General features: G+C 35.0%; 1 protein-coding gene across 1 annotated transcript in view; it reads right to left on the reverse strand.

Annotated features, from left to right (window-relative positions):
- The window catches only part of LOC140149107 (extracellular calcium-sensing receptor-like), a 70,011-nt gene that overhangs the window by 15,541 nt on the left and 39,378 nt on the right, over window positions 1-15,092 (reverse strand). The window contains 2 exon segments of the mRNA XM_072171276.1: window positions 410-533; window positions 13,750-14,405. Coding sequence (XP_072027377.1) covers window positions 410-533; window positions 13,750-14,405 — 780 coding nt within the window.

A 15,092-nucleotide genomic window follows, 5' to 3' on the forward strand; every position in this document is an offset into this window, starting at 1 on the left:
AGTTTAGGTTTCCAGTGTATACACTGTACACACAGTGCTTGGTACTCCTAAATACAGATTGATATTTCAAACCGGGGAGCGTGGAACGAATTGAAAATTACTAATTTTTGTAAAATCTCAAGAACGAAACGATAAATTTTGAAAATTAAAAAAGTTATATGCAAATTCATGAAATATATAGACGCATTTGTAGTAATTTTGGATTTGTCTATCGAAAAATCTTTTCGTTATGAAAAGAGAAACAATACTGCATGCTGCAGGTGTGAGAGCTGCTTTTCTACTGCTTGCCGCCATGATCATCACTTGACGATATTAGCTACAAGTTGCAAATTATAGTGTCTGATGAGACGACGTTTTTTCTGTTTGAATTCGTGGTTAGATCTAATCCAGATTAATAAAGATTATTTACCTGTCGTGTTCGTGATGGAACCCTCAGGACACGCTGTACACTCAAAACAGCAGCTTGGTAAACCTTCCTTATTGACGATTCGACTACCAGGTTGACATGGAAACTGGCAAATACCATATGGAGGCTGTTGGCAAGAAAAAGATCACAATTGATAAAACATGAACTTGGTATTTTGAAAACACATTTGATCAATAACGTATAAGACAATTTGGTATGCCGTCCAGGACATAAGGTTAAAAGTACCTGAAAAGTTGTAATGCTCATTGGTACTGAAAGTTTAATTCAATTCAGTTCAATCATCTGCAATTACAATCAAATATACTAAAGCATAATTATATTATGTACATCCATAATTTTCTTGTGCCCAATTTGGGTGTTCAGTACCAGTACCGCACCTTTTACGATCTTACAGTGGTGCGCTCTATGTCTTTGACATAATTTTATGTTCGTTATATTTTCGTATCTAAAGCGAGCTTCAGACTCCGTATTGTACGTACAATATTGTATGTACAATACTTTTCGTGACGTCAAAAAGTATTACACGTGCAATAAATATACGTGTCACGACGAGTTGAATCAGATTAAATAACGCGCTATAACCCTGATGGTTCATTGTTTGCTAAATCCAAGCGAGGTCACCAGAAAATCTATGCAAGAGAAATTTCTACTGCTGCTGATGAAAAACAAATCCTAGAGTGCGTTTGGAGGTTTTTTCTGCACTTTACCAGTAGGCCTAATAAATTCATAAAAACAAATTTATTATCAAATACACTAGGCCTATACATTGTATTACAGGAATTTATAGATGGTGCATTTTAATAAATAAATAGATTAACACGGGTAATGGACGAGAAATGGACGAGAAATATTTGGCAGTACCGGATTTACCACGGAGCCAGTGGATAAAGAAATTAATTAAAATTAAAACAAATTAAATGAGAAAATGAAAGCAAGGACATTTGGTGAAGTATTGTTTTAGAATTCGAAGGAGTCCTAAATGTTATCCTGGCCCAGGACACTGATTAATGTAAATTCGACCCATAGTTATTTTATCTACTTTTTGCCAGCATTCAAACTGTTCAATGTGATTAATGCCTATTTTTAATAAAATTCCGAAATCTGACGTATCAACGTTGTATCGTGCACAAATTATGATTCGAGACTATTTCATTTGACACGGTTGTATGGATTTCAAAAGATCGGTCCTATAATAGATATCGATTAGAGAATTACAGCAAGAGGCTTTGAGGATGCCGTAATCCTCTTGACAATCAACCAATCAGAGAGGCATATTTCAGAAATATATTGGTAGAGTTGAAACTCTTTCAACTCTGAAATATATATTTCAAGTAATCTCGTTTCACATTTAGCAGCACTTTGGCTTGCAATAAAGCCACAAAGGGGCGGTAATGCTAATATACGATTTCAGTCAAATATTGGTGCAAATATACGATTTCGATCAACTATTTGGCTATTATTTGCCCAAAATTATGAAATGTTTATTAGTGACAACAACTCTTAGGAGGGTTTTCGAGTCATTTTAGCGAAATAACTTACAATTTTGGACGCTTAACTGTGGTGTTCTAGGGGAATTAAAATATCACAATTAACATGTTTAATTCAAAATCGTTGTCCTACAAGCACATGTTAAATGGCTCGATTCATATTAGGTATAAGTTGGGACATTGTCAGATTGTGTGAACATTACAAATACAAACAATAAGGTTGAAAAAATAGCCATTTAAAATGATTTTAAAAGATCGTCTATTTTGTAGCTTTATGACACTGAATAGACCAAATATCTGCCTCTGACGAAAAAAAAAATGTTTTCCATGCTGATTTATTTTTGGAACGAGTACCGTATGTCATTTCAAAAAGAAAGAAAAAAAGGTGGATATTACTTTTTAAAATCTCAACGCATTACTATTAATACGCCTATAATTAATGAAAAAGTATAGAAGGCGTTGCATCCGGTTCTGATGAGGGGGGAGGGGCACAGTCCGTTTTCGGCAGTTTTCCTATGGGATTTTCTAAAATTTCAGATTAATGGTGGGAGGGGGCTCCCGTGCCCCTATAACGCTACGGTTCACTTCATTAACACGTTTATGGATGTATTGTGATGATCATAAGCAGGCCTATAACATACACCATCATAACATGCCTCAACGATATCAATATGTAAAAAGGTGTTATAAAAATTCATAAGACAGCGTGTATAATGTAACGAATGCTATGCCAAATCTTAAAAAAAAATAACAAAAATATCAGTATCAATAAAATCAAATCTCTAAATCAATTAATCAATCAGTCATCAATCAATCAATCAAAAAATAAAATAAATAAATAAATAAATAAATAAATAAATAAATAAATAAATAAATAAATAAATAAATAAATAAACACATAGGGCTAAATAGATAAATCTATAAATACATAAATAAGAACTGAATGTGCCATTTATATTATTATTACAATTTTAATATTATTAATATTAGTATTAATATTATTAACTTTAAAAAGGTGCCCATTGATTATATAATAATTCAAGTACAGTTGAATACAAGAAGACATAAAAGATGTTCATCATTCCGTGCACGGACACTCACTAAATTTACCACTCTTAGAAATTTGGCAACTCCGTATCAATTAAGCAACCAATGATTGTAGCAAAATATATATTTTCCCGGTACATACTATTTATTGCTTTTTTTTGACGTCACGAAAAGTATTGTACATACAATATTGTACGTACAATACGGAGTCTGTAGCGCGCTTAACCAATCAAAGAAAGAATTTGCCTTGAGGAACTTGAAACGAATACGCTAAGGCTGATCTCCTCAAAGGATGGTTAGTCATGCTTTATGCTCATTTTCGCATGTTTGGTAATGGAGAGAAACAATCGTGGATCAGGAAACTAAATATGAACGTATTGTTATGCAATACGAAAAAAGTCAATAGAATGATGTTAGGCTATTATAATTTGTCTGTACTTTGTTTTTAATTATATGTAGAGTAGATATGACGTCAACTTTATGTATACTATGGTACACATTAGAGTCCTGGACTGATCCCATAGTTACGCAGACATCTTCTTACGCATGGTTATTGTGCTAATCGCTCACATATTATTTTTCTTAACTCAATAAAAAGTTAATAAAACAGTGAAATCTCTAGAGTTGTAAGGTTTCATTTACAAATATAAAATCATATAATTTACGTCTAATAACGGCACTTTAACACAAATATCTAAGGAGGAAATAGTAGTATGGTAATAACATTGTTCATTTAATTTTGGAGAGTATAGGCAGAGCAATTTAAGGCCAAACAAATAAACATTTTCTCCTCTGAATCTATAATATTCCGACAACATGCTTTTCTTCATTGTACTTGTACAAAAATATGTGTTTCTTTGAATTCAAACATATTTGTATGGACTCCAAATTTTTGATAAATCATTACTCATAAACGGACCTTTGAATATCGTCTTGGTACATACATTATGATCTTCTCAAGATGTTTGCAAACGAACCACTCTCCACCTTGTTTATCTTTCCTGTATAAAAGAATGATGCTTTGAAGCTATGTACCTCCCAAGTGTTCGTCGAGCTGTTTGTATTCAAGTACATGTTTTAAATTAGTTCACCATTTAATAGTGATTCTAAGTGTTTTGAAAGGCTGTTCACATACACGGCCCTTAAGCACCCTTTTTTATATCAGACACCCGGCGAACACCCCAATGTCCAATTATATCAAATGCAGCTCTTATTTACAGAGATAATGCAGTAGTTCCAATTGGTACCAACCTATAACCGATTTGTAGGCAGATTAGTATAATCTTGCTTGCCTGCTTCTATTTTACTTTAATTATTTCCGCTATCATAGTGCGAGTTGTCCTATTTTCAACCTTCCTTTGAGGGTAGTAATACGTTAGCACCATGTAAGTTTGAAAACTTGAAGTTTTTAAATCTGTAATGATCTGCTTTAAAAATTTACTTCATTAACTTGTCGTTCAACATTACGACCATTTTCCAGAATGTTACTGAAGGTGTTTATATGTTGAATATTATATTATCATATTATAATAATATATTATCATAATTTTTCAGATTATGATAATTATGTCGGATCGATCGAAAATCTTAGTCTCCTACGAAGCCAGTTTGGTTCAAATATGCAGCAGCAAAATCAATGCCGTCCAGTGATACAGCATCGTGGGGAAATCAAACGATATTGGTACGTATTAAGCTCAATGGGCTATTACATTTAAATCCCCACCCACCCCCTGGAAGATTTTGGAAACATCTTGCAGGGCATATGAATTTGAAATTGAATTAACACATTAGCAACTCCATTTGCAACTCACTCTCTCTCAGGGGAAGATTCAGGTTGAATCTTTCTCAGAGGGTGGATGAAAATCAAATGGATCTTTCTGATGTGGTCATTCTATTTGAAATTCATATTCCCCCATGTGGCGGATATTTCCAAAATCTTCCACAGGGGTAGTGTGGATTTTAAACGGAATACTCCAATACAACTGTATTCCATCAGTCCACTACTTTGCAACTTTTGAAAATGGGTCATTCATCATTCAATATGCGCATGAAAGCACTTTGCCACAGTGAGTTTAAATTCTTAGTCAGTGTTGGTATGACATGCTTGATGATGTGTGCCAAGACCCATTTCAGTTGAGTTTTAAAGATATCAGACCAAATAGAAAAACTCTATTTCTCGTTTATCGTGGATGTGAGGTAACTTGTATTTTTGTACAAGTGTGATGTAACTCCACACGGCATCTGCTGTGCTGTTAGGAATATATCAAACTAATTATGTCAATTCCGAATTCGGTATGATTTAGGTCAATGCCTTCTAACCTTTTCCAACAAAACTCCAAATAGTTTCGAATTTCGGGTATAATCAGTTTACCATTACTGTATGCTGCCTTGGTACAGTGGTACTATGTATTTGCTATTTGCTAATTCAATTTTTAAAGAAAATTGAGGCGAAGATTTAGCAGCATAGAAATGCTTCATAATGCAGTAAGTGCCTCTTTTACCGAACATCTGTCAGATGTGTTGCAACATTAGTAAATCCTTAACCTCCCTAGAAAACCAGTAAACAATAGTTAATATAGTATCTTATCCTTGGCGTATATCAGAGTCAACGTGGAACGACGAGTTTAACACTACACTATACTATAGTGGGTGATTTACAACCTCAAAAAACGTTCTTAAACGCTCAATCAAGCTACCGAATGGCTTTGACTAATCATTTGACCATCATAACCCGGGATCATAACGCTTATTTTATTGAAACAATTTCATTTTCAAGGTGTCCAACATGAGTGCGACCGGCGAATGCGGAGCTTACGATCTATTGTTAACATAAGTAATTGCCATATATTTTAGCTATCGTTTATAAAAGACTGAGTTCATTTAGTGAAACGTTTTGAAGATAGACCGCCTAGCGCAAATCTTTTTGTAAAATTAATTTCACTAATTCATTTAAGGGAGGTGTAATGAGCGTGAACCTGGTTTGGATGCAGAGGGAGTGTGCCTGTAACAGACACAGCCACCAGAAAAGGACCAGCTCAGATCGCGCGCCAAATAAGTTTGCAGTCCAGAAATTTCATTTTTTCTCAGCCTTGCAAAAAATAGGCAGAGGTGGGAATCGAACCCGGGACCTCGGTGTTGTAAAACCTACTGCGTTACCACTGAGCCAACTTACAATCAGCTATGAGAAGTTTGATAGTAATCCTTGATATTGCTGAATAGAATAAATCAATACTGATAGGTCTATTTATCTAATGTACGATGTTATTCAAATTGGCCTATAAACTAGGAATATAATGTGAAATGACTATCAATCGATCAATCAATCAAGTTGTCAAGTTATCAACAATCAATAATAAACCGACGTAGGCCTATCATGGAATATTACTAACTAGGCCTACTAACTAATATACCAAATAAATAAAATAAATAAATAAGTCAGTAAATAAATAAATAGGCATAGGCCTAAATAAATAAATAAATACATAATGCAGAATGCAGTTAGTATTTTAGTTGCAAAATTCAAACATTCTATTCACACATTCTATTATAATTTTCTGCTATACACGCAAAGGACCTGTGCCTTTAATATGTCCGCGCCTAATCAATAATGAGTCTTTCACCATGCTCACACACCATGTTAAACTATTGTATCCCTGCAAGTATAGTACTGACCAAGTCCTAACACCTCAATGAAATGGATGCTATAACGTACCCAATCAAGCGAACATATCAAGGTCATATCAGGGCGTTATACAAAGAATGGTCAAAGGTCAACGTTTCCAAAGAAGTATAGTAATAGATGTAGACACAAGCTTTCGTGCGGGAAACATAAACACATAGTCGTCAGTCGTGTGGTTTTTATGAGATTTGATACGGCGCTGAAGTCTATTGGCTGTCCCAAAATCAGTACCAGACCCGGTTTCCAGACGGCAATGTGTGTGTTGTCACAAGGAATGCAAACTCATTTTGTCAATGAGTGAACCACATAGAGGAATACGACATCTATCGTGAGCCAATCTGCATTCTGTTGCCTGCAAAAGCCGACGATCAGGTAAAATTTCTAAAAGCAGCGTGACTAGATATTTGCGTTAATTTCATGATACGTGTAAAACGCATTGAAAACGCCAAATTGCAGTCATAAAATATATAATATTAGTAAATCACCCAATCGAATGTTAACGTAGGTATGTGGAAAAGAACTGCAATAACAATAACAAACTATGTGCCCAAAGAGTTGTCTTTGGCATGTCGCTTTTTTGAAATATGACCAAAAATATCAAATTTTGGAAAAACGCCCCAAAATTTAAAACAAACACGAACCTTCCAAAATAAATATATATTAGCACTCGGCGGCCCAGTCACTACCTGCCGCTGTGATTTGGGGTAACTCATTGCTTCCCCTCTCCAGATACCGGAACTTCAAGGTCGCTCATACCCCAGCCCTTAAATGATCGTATGAATCATTCTACAATTGGTCTTAAAATGATTATATCAATCACTTTACTACAGTGGTAGCGCCATCCGTTGTTATTAAGTTTATGCCGTATATAAAACGTTTTGTCGATAACTCTAATCAGCTCGTAATAGGCGGGACTCATAACATCGTGGATTGATATAGAATAGCGTACACACAGCTGGACGCAGCACCAACACAAACTGCTTTTTGGGTTGAAAAGTAAATAGCCTATGTACATACTGAACACAAGGTACATACAAGCTGTATTTAAGTACATGCCAAAGCTGTCAGTATAAAATGATATATATGACCTTCACGATGCTATTAATTTAGCCCAAAGATTAGGAAAACTAGCCAAACTGGTGAACTGGTACTGTTCAAATAAAAACATCTGCAAATCTTGCTGCAATTTCCAAATAGTATTTCTATTACTTAAATAATTATTTTTGTTATTTCTTTTAATACAAACACATTACTGCCTATGACGACTTTATCGTATTACTTACATATCAAAATCAAGTAATAATTACAAAACTCGCCGTAAACTATCACCTCTGTGGGTGTTTGGGATATAACCGGCACGAATATTTTCTCAACACTGCGGCATGTGAAAAAGTAGGTCAATAGTCAGAGAATACAGGTATTCTAGGTATGATTACGAAAATGTTTTAAATAACTATTATCTACAAAAGTTTTATAACCATGTTTTATATAAAATGTTAACATAAAACGTCTTGTGTTATGATGTGAAGGGTTAATATAAAAACAGGGAAAATCTGTTCCAACTGACCAGCAGAGAACAAAGGATAAGCAATAGATCAGATTAAAATCAGGGAAAATATGACACAACCTCCAATGTGGGAATAACAAACGTATAAACGTATAAAGTTAAAAATTCTTTTAACTTTGTTTATACGTTTTGTGTTATTCCCCTATTAGAAATCGATGTTGTGTCATATTTTCCCTGTTTTTAATTGTGAACTTGACTTACTCATTCTTTCATTTCTCTTGACAATTTTTCATTTGCCCACCCTATTCCTTTTAAAGGAATTTTTATTGTGATATACTCGAGCGTAAGTTTGGACTTTATTGACTAACGCAGTAACAAAAACCGAATAATTCTCGCCTATTACGAGCTGATCATAGTATATATTTAATATCATAGAATATAAAAACATGTAATTTGATAAATTTGATAAGTAAGGTTGTCGATAACTTAAGGTTTTATACATTATAACCTAATTTTCGTAACGTAAGAAAAACAAAAAAGACATCAGTGATAGTTAAGGTTACGCATTCAAGCAAGACGTATCCTTACGTTATCGATTTTTTACCCTTAATTTCCCTCATTCTTCAGACCCTGCCCTCTATCGGGGACTAATTTATAGTTTAAGCTTGAACGCTATTGTTTATGGAGCAATATTGTTTTTGTAACCCTGGGGAGCAACCTTGAACAATATTGTTTTTGAGCGCCCGAACCTTCCCATACCTCATTGATGAATTTAACTTATCAAATTACATGTCTTTATATCCTATGGTCTCAAATAAAACTTCAAACCGTTTTATTTATATACGGCATAAACTTAATAACAACAGATGGCGCTATCACTGTACTAAAATTACTGATATGATTATTCTAAGACTTGTTAAGGAATAATTAATATGATCATTTTCATATTGAGACTAATTTGCATTCACCACAGCCATTTTCCACTGTTGGTATCAATCAATGTGGTATTAACTTGGAGATTCTTTACAGAATAAATTGTCATATGTGACCGTACACGACGAATGAGCCGTAAATGTCCTAAATTGAATTCTGAGTTACAGTGTAAAATGTGCATGGTGCGACAAGTATCTGATTTTAATAGCGCTAGTCAAATATCATTTAAACCAATCAATAATCCTATTGTTGACGAGAATATTAGCTTCTACCTATTTCTATAGAATTTTTAAATAGCTCTGGTCTTTGTTTGCTTTGGTTAAATCCTGTTCAAGTGGTGGGTTACAAAGCATTGTATTTTGTCTAGGGAAATATAACCAACAATTAACAATGAGAGGACATTCCTGAATCTCGTTGACTTGGGGATGATTTGAAATGACCGCTAATTATTACTGTTTGATATTTATTACCAGCAATGTGGAAAAAGAAACCCATGTAGAACCGAAAAAAGGGTACTAATTTGTTGAAGGAGCAAAGTTCAACAAACCATAACCCCGTTTCCGGATATCGTTTGAAGTCAAATGATATACCATATTAAAGCTTATGATATATATTTTCTAAACATGAAATAAAACTAAATTGATCCAGGGAGGAATTTACGGCTCTTTCGTAGTGTACGGTCACATATCATGACCAGGTTCAGATTTATGACCAGGTTCAGATTTATGACCAGCTAAAGAAGTGAGGACTTTCTCTTTGTGGTGTTTTATCAAAGGTAGTTCAGTTGTAGCAGCTTGCATTGTATGTAGCAAAAGATAGGTCAACTTGAATTCTTCTTAAATGTATTTCAAAATTCAACACGTATTAAAATGCCAGTATAAAATAATGTATGTATAAAATACTGTCGCCTGGTATGATGGATCAAACGACAAGAAAGATACTTGAATCTTTAATGTTTCACAGTTTAGGCGTCACAGGGGTTTATTGTATGCTGAGAGTGAGTGTCACTGTCTCTTCCTTCAACACGTGCCTTCGAAAGGTTTGGATCTTCCATCATATTTGTAGAGAAGATTTGTGAAGTTAAATATCAACAAAGAATATTTTATCACAATCATAAATAGCCAGCATCCATATTTACCTAATGCTGTTTCTTATGGTAGATAATAGCAGTGGTAAAACATTACATTTACATTTTGAGCAAGCACCGATTTCAAATATTATGTATCCGCGTCAACTTGTCGTTATATCTTGTCCTGGTGTCAATAAGTGTTGAAAAGCAAAACACCCTTATGCGGCCCATACACGATCAAACTATTGATCAATAGTGGGGACTCTAGATGCAGGAGTGGATAAAAAAATCTACCATTGTGCGTGTTCAATGGTAGATTTTGTATTCACTCTTGTATCTAGGGTCTTTGATATTGATCAATAAGATTATTAGATGTGAATATGAGATTTTAGTTTCCATTTAACTGAGGGAGAAAACCAAACTTTAAAAACTTACATATTATTTAGATGAATTTGGCGCCGAGTGACGCCAGGCCTCCCCCAATTTCCCCCTGAAATGTGCAATATTTAGTAATTATTTATTGTATATGCAAGGGATGGATAATATATGTCTAATTTTCTCCTTCGGGCGTTTTAAAGAATTTATTAAGCTCTATATTTGTAGGGTTGTTAACCTTTGTGGTGTCGACTTCATCAGTGTTACACGATTTTTCCATTTTGTGTGAATTTATGCAGCTTAGGAGTGAGAAGGAAATTCATCCCATCTTTACATGGGGTTACGGGCATGGGGTACTACCTTCAAGCTCACTTCAAATCAATACAAATAGCTGAAACTTTTAAATTCGAGTAAAACGGCTGTATTGTTAATATTAAACAAAATTGGATGAATTGGGTATCAAAATGCGCGTTAATATATCATCCTTCTTCCTATGTTGAGAAAACATTTATTAGTTCTTTTGTGCAGTATTTACATTGCTTTCAGCCAGGGGCTTTTGAAATGAAATTTCAACTTTTTTGTAATATTGGGTGGTCAAGTGAACTAAAGTTGGGCCACATTATAGACTGTGGACTAATGCAATCTTTCTGACCCCTTAAGGATAGTATGAACTAAAAGTGCAGGCGCGAAATAGGCTTATATCACATTTAAAATATAATTTTCCTCTTCATAGTTGAAAAAAAAGTTATGAATTTGAAAAATTGCAATTAGCCGGAGGTGTGTTGTTAATGCGACGGCGTTCAGCGAGATCTATGCTGTTTTCCTCCGCTTCGCTCTTCCATAGCAATAGGCGGAAATAATGTTTTTGAATATATCGCGCTGCACTAGAAGCAGGTTGCACTCATCACCTGTGTATGTCTGCAATCAAAAGTTGAATAAAATGCCACTATTTTCAAAGATATAAATCTATACAGGTCCGAGTGATCAACATGATATGGTTCAATGCAGAGGTACCGCGTGAACGTACTCGTGCAGCGCGGTATAATCAAAAATTGTTTTCACTTATTGCTATGGTAGTTAATCTGATTATTACGTTACTTCGCAGGCGAGTAGATTGTAAAGCAAAGGCCTAGCCCATTGCATGATGTGTTGTAAATAGAGTGAGTTAATTGTTAAATAGCCTTGGCAGAATAGATCAATATACTGTTGTATCGAAAATACACTGAGCTATATATATGTACAATGCCAAATCAAATAGAGGTATACCGTATAATAGCAGTAAATAATATATAAACTATCAATGAAGTGCATTATAGTATTTCAACGTAGGCCCCATCAAACATTGGACTACGTACTCTCAATACGTGCTCTCTTTACTGCAGCGCATACAGTACGCAGTATGCTATTATAAACATCTAAAAAAAGTAACTAACCCCCTTACATAATGGCCATTATTCAAAAAGGGGTTGTTGTATTACAAATCTGTAAAATGCGTTAGAAGCAGAATTAAGAAGCAGCATTTTGACACCTCATTTGATACGATAGCCCAGAAAACAATAAAACACCGGTCAATTTAATGTAGTGAGGTCCAGATTTGAAAGTTGCACTTACATACAATACATACAAAACACTCAGATATCATTACATAGATTTCTTTTCCATTATACTGAATACAAAATCAATTCAATGTACTGCAACTTTTCAATTTTCAAAATGTGCAGAAATAAATTCTGCTTCCAACGCATTTTACAGATTTGTAACACAATCGCCCGTTTTTGAATAATGGTCATAATTTAAGGGGGGTTATTTTTTTGAGATGTTTATTTACAAATCTTCGTACTCTGTAGGAGAGACATTTGGCATGTCGAAAAATGCAGATCACCAAAATCAGGTAGGCCTAAGTCTTTATAAATCGAATGCTACATGCTATGTACTTCAAGTATATGCAGCATAGATGAAAAGCCGCCCATCATATACAAATTTTGACCTTCCGTATTGACGATATGCATGAAGTTTCCAAAAAAAAATTATAAGCCTATCGGAAAAAATATTTATATTTGAAGAGCTTATTTCCAAACCGTGTTAAGGCCACTATCCCATGTTTCTGATTTCCCTGTGCGATATTGCAATGTGTTGAGGCGCTAGGTATTATAATTTCAGTTGGATGCACCATCACAAAGCAAACAGTAGATGGACGCACAGTAACAATACTGTGTGAGGCCTTTGTTTCCCAAATGAGAACAATAGTCTGCATATTGTTATGCAGCATTGTAATGGTAAATAATAGCTTGTTGATGGTACAACTCATTGTTGCTAATGTCAAACTTGTCAAAGTAATTGTGATTGTATCTCACAAGTAAATGAGACACACGGGGTTGTGGACTTAACACGGTTTGGAAATAAGCTCTTCATTTACTGACGTCAGTCGTGATTTTAACAAACACGGTTAGAAATTCTTCATAATTTGTGTTACCTGTTTGCGAAAGGAATTTAATTTTTGGACTTCGCGGAATGTTAAATGATAAAAAATGTATTATATATATATCGCGAATTTAAAGAAAATCCAAATTATTTGATATCAGAAGGACATTTCTCGTATCCAGAATACAACTTGATGTGTCTAATGTGCTCTCAGGTCTGACAAAAATAAAAAAATAAATGTAGATATTTATATAGCGCTTTATGCCGTAAACAGCCTCAAAGGGCTTTACATTTATTCCGCCGTCATTAGAATATGTCGGAACCACGTCTGCAGCCTACGATTGGCGCAGGGTTCATCAGTACAATGACTGTGACAACCCCTAACAGCTTCCCATTGCACCTGGGTGGGGTAAGGCAAGCGAGGCAAAGCACCTTGCCCAATGGCGCAACACGGTGGTGGGACGGGGACTCGAACCCATGCACATCAAGCAAGCTCTCAGATTATGAGTCCAAGGCCGAAACCACTGAGCCACCGTGCCCTCACAAATATTGATCAAACGTCACTATCCGAGCCCTTAAGTGTTTATGCAAATTGTCTTGTTATTTTTCTATTTCTGGCAGCATTAAGTTATTTATAGACGGATTCTAGACGGTTTGAGTATTTAATGCATAAAATCTTGGGAGTCGTTTGTGGCAAAACATAGTGAAATGTGTATAACTATCACTATTCTATTGCTTTGAAAATACTCACATTTTACATTTCAAGTGCAATTACAAAAGAATCTGAGAAAAAAATTGCGTTACCTTGTTATTTGTATTTTTCCAAGTAATTTTGTCATCATCCATTCGTAATCCTTGTTCGTCATGGTAGCCAACGTCAACAAAGTCCATTTCATTACTATTGCCTCCCTTGTCTTTATTCAACTGCCATTGTACAATCTTAAAACGATTTTGCATTCCGCCTTTGTCATCGAAATAAACCCATCTACCTTTGACATCAGTAAAATTCACATTCTGCAAATAATTCATCAGTTGCCATGGTTGTAGATTATTAAGATCTGGACAATGACCACCTTCTAACAATCCATATGGCGCTTCACAAGCTTCAATATCATTCAAAGCATTAGCAGCCGCATATACGGCAATGTATACACGATATAACGAAGGTAAGGATGATGAGGAAAGTAATTCAAGAAGACTGTGGTTTGCACAACTGTCTTTATCAACAGCTCCTTTCTGAAGATCCACGTTACATTTGAATTCCGCTTCCCAGATTTCTTTGAGCCATTTGTCATGTTTGTCGGCAGGTTTGTATGGGTTCAGATTGTTTAGATACTCCCGGAATCCTGGTATTTCCGTATCTTCTGTTACAGGCCCGAAGACATTTCCAAGAATGCGATAATTCCCGTTGGCGATATCTGGTGATGTAGACCATGATTCACTAGCTATCCAAGTCAAGGCTGTAAAATGAAAGCAAGGAAAAAAAGAGACAGCCAATCAGTAAAAAACAACTATACATCATCATAACGTATTGTCAGATGTTTTACGTTCCCATATTAGGCTATGGGATGATCTCCCACACATAGGGTATAAATTTCAAATGGAGTCACCCATTCAAGTAACCCCTTTGAAATTCACACTCACTGTGTTGATGGATTTTAACTGGACTAGCCCATTGTAACGGATTTACAATTATTCAGCCTTTGTATTGTGGGGGAATTTACATAAAAACGCATCATTTTTAAACTGTCCAAAAACATCCTTTTTTCATAAGCAGGAAACATGAATAAAATCGTTGGTTATTACTAGCCACAGCCGCCGGGAGTCAAAGCGCATAACATAGACATGATAGACATTATCTTTAAAATAGTATATTTAATCTCCATTCTTTGTTAGCAGCGGCGTAGCCAGCGGAGTCGGGCAGTTCGGGAGTAAACTGCCCCCAGACAATTTTCAAGGATATAATTGGGACGGCGAAGAAGAAAGTGTCTAAAATAAAAATGCCCCTCATACTAAATTCTTGCTTAGAAAAAATGCTACAAGTCTAAAACATGTTGGCTACATATTGACAATGTGATTGACGTCAGAGAGAACATCATAATTGCCAATGGAATATGAGAATGAATAAGTTTGCGCAATACAAGACA

The sequence above is a fragment of the Amphiura filiformis genome, chromosome 3 (assembly GCF_039555335.1).
Source record: "Amphiura filiformis chromosome 3, Afil_fr2py, whole genome shotgun sequence".
Taxonomy (NCBI): domain Eukaryota; kingdom Metazoa; phylum Echinodermata; class Ophiuroidea; order Amphilepidida; family Amphiuridae; genus Amphiura; species Amphiura filiformis.